Source organism: Montipora capricornis, chromosome 1 (genome assembly GCF_036669925.1).
Source record: "Montipora capricornis isolate CH-2021 chromosome 1, ASM3666992v2, whole genome shotgun sequence".
NCBI classification, from domain to species: Eukaryota; Metazoa; Cnidaria; class Anthozoa; order Scleractinia; family Acroporidae; genus Montipora; species Montipora capricornis.
The window spans coordinates 25,162,542-25,165,041 of NC_090883.1; the positions used below are offsets into that span (position 1 = coordinate 25,162,542).

Genomic DNA, 2,500 nt, shown 5'->3' on the forward strand with positions numbered 1-2,500 from the left:
TCTAGAACTTCCTTTCATACCAAATTACAATCAGAAGAAAATAAGCGAATTTAGCGAGAAGCTGACCTATTGTGTGAAAGCTCTGAAAACCCTCAAGAAACTCGAGCAGGTTAACGGGGCGGTGTTCATGACGCTTGACAAGTTGCCATCAATTCGTGGAGACCTCGTGCGAATCGACACAGGCTGGGAGAGTTGGGATTTTGTGAAGCTCTCGGAAGCTATTCGATTGTGGGTGAGAAGAAACCAAGTAGATACAACAGCACGAAACGAGCGCGAACAAGAACTATCAGCGAAAAGGAATCCGCGCCAGACCAGAATTTATCATACGCATCGCGAAGATCTGAGACCCCGTAGGTGTGTGTATTGTCGCGAAGGTCACCGGCCGATCGAATGTACAAAGGTCACGAGCTTGTCAGATCGCAAACAAATTCTTCTTAACAATCGATTGTGTTTCAATTGTACGTCTGGAAATCACCGCGCATCCAATTGTCCTGGCAGGTCAGATTGCCAAAGCTGTCACAAACGCCATCACACGTCGATCTGTGACGCAGTATATCCCACTAGCGACGCTAACAACTCGACGATAGTCACAAGAGGGGTTGTCTTGACGACAAACCAAATCGGAGAGGGTCTGTTTCCTGTTATCGTAGTGAAGGTCAACGGAATAAAATGCCGAGCATTAATTGATTCTGGAGCGGGTAGTTCGTACGTGTCGGCAAAGTTGATAGATCTTCTTCGTTTGAAGCCTATTGCCATTCAAACAAGATCAATTGAAATGTTGATGTCAACCAAGGTCGCAACCTTAGAAGAATACGATTTAAGTTTTCAATCTGTCAGCCACCAATTCACACTTTTCGTCAAAGCAACCAAAGAAAACAAGTCAGAACTGTTGTCGATTGACAATCCCAATTATCGCGAACTTATCAACAAAAACCCCCATCTGAGAGGCGTTAACGTTCACATTCACGTTCAGAGATAGAAACCTACCGATTTACACGAGTATTGTTTGGGCTTTCCCTTCCCCATTCTTGTTAGGACGCGTCCTCGAATGCCATGTAGACGCGTGGGCCAAGAAGTACCTGCAAGAAACGGACCGTCTTCGTCGCAGCTTTTACATTGACGATCTCTGTCAGGCAGAAAGGATGTTCAACAAGCAAGGAAGCGAAAGGCAATAGCGACAGAGATAATGAATGATGCTTCGTTTGAACTTCACAAGTGGCATTCCAACGAGCCTCAACTGGAGGACAGACCGCCCTCCACGCCTTACGAAGAGCAGTCGTACGCCAAACAGCAGCTACAAGCCCAGTCAAGCGGGTCGAAGCTATTAGGGGTCAAGTGGAAAAAGGAGGACGAGACGATTGCGGTACAGTTTCCAGAAGTAGTTAGCAAGCCGACCAAACGAGAGGTATTGGCGAAACTGGCTAAGATTTACGACCCCCTCGGACTCGCCTCGCCAACTGTACTACAAGGGAAACAAATCTTTCTCAAAATTTGTGATTCTAAAGCCTCATGGGATTCACCTATCCCAGAGGATCTCCGCATGCAGTTCCAAAGGTGGAAAGAGTCTGTACCAGCGGAAGTGAGTACCTCAAGACCCATAGCACCCTACCGCGAAGCAGTTTGTAGTCTTGCGCTCCACGCATTTGGACACACATCGACTTATGGAATCGGAGCTGCCGTTTACTCCATCGTCCGTCAAAGGGGAGAAATCACCCAAACACTGGTGACAGCCAAAGCTAGATTAGCGAAGAAAGATTTGACAATCTCCAGATTGGAGCTGGTTAGTGCTGATATGGCTGCCAATCTAGTTATCAACGTGAGGAACGCGCTCAAAGATTTGCCAGAGCCCACAGTCTATGGATGGCTTGTCAGCACGGTGGCCCTGCATTGGATACTGGGAAACGGCCAGTATCACCAATTTGTTGCAAACCGAGCACGCAAAATAAGAGAACATCCAGATATTCGTAGGAGATACGTCCCTACCTTTGACAACCCTGCCGATCAAGCAAGTCGAGGAGGCCAGGCCACAAATGCGGAACTCTGGTGGAATGGCCAAGCTTGGTTGAGTGATCCCCAAAAGTGGCAGGACAATCCTGTGACAGCGAAATCCCCAGCGTCGGAAGAAGAAGCAAAACCCATTAAGGAAGTGCTTAACCTATCACAACAACAACACAACCAAGACCGGAACGAATTCGACGAACTCCTCGAGCGAAATGACCTTCGGCGAGCTCTACGTGCTCATGCTTGGGTGCTACGATTCACCACCTGTAGGGAGCGTAGAGGTACTCTAACAAGTCAAGACACACAAGAAGTGAAAGAATGGTGGATCAAGAGAGTGCAGACCCAAGGTATGCAGAAGCCTGAATTTGAACCGACCAGACAGATGTTAAACCTGGTACCGAATGAAGATGGGGTACTCGAATGCCATGGCGTATTCAAGGGAAGCACCCAGTGTACCTTCCAGTCGATGCGACCTTCACGAGGAAGCTTGTACAGCGAA

At 48.0% G+C, this 2,500-nt stretch overlaps 2 protein-coding genes across 2 annotated transcripts in view; one reads left to right on the forward strand and one right to left on the reverse strand.

The window, feature by feature from the left end:
• The window catches only part of LOC138052696 (tyrosinase-like), a 26,716-nt gene that overhangs the window by 15,179 nt on the left and 9,037 nt on the right, over positions 1-2,500 (reverse strand). The window lies entirely within an intron of this gene.
• The window catches only part of LOC138013586 (uncharacterized), a 1,350-nt gene continuing 36 nt past the window's right edge, over positions 1,187-2,500 (forward strand). Inside the window, exon 1 of the mRNA XM_068860691.1 lies at positions 1,187-2,500. This exon is cut by the window's right edge and continues 36 nt beyond it. Within this exon, the coding sequence (XP_068716792.1) occupies positions 1,187-2,500 (1,314 nt within the window).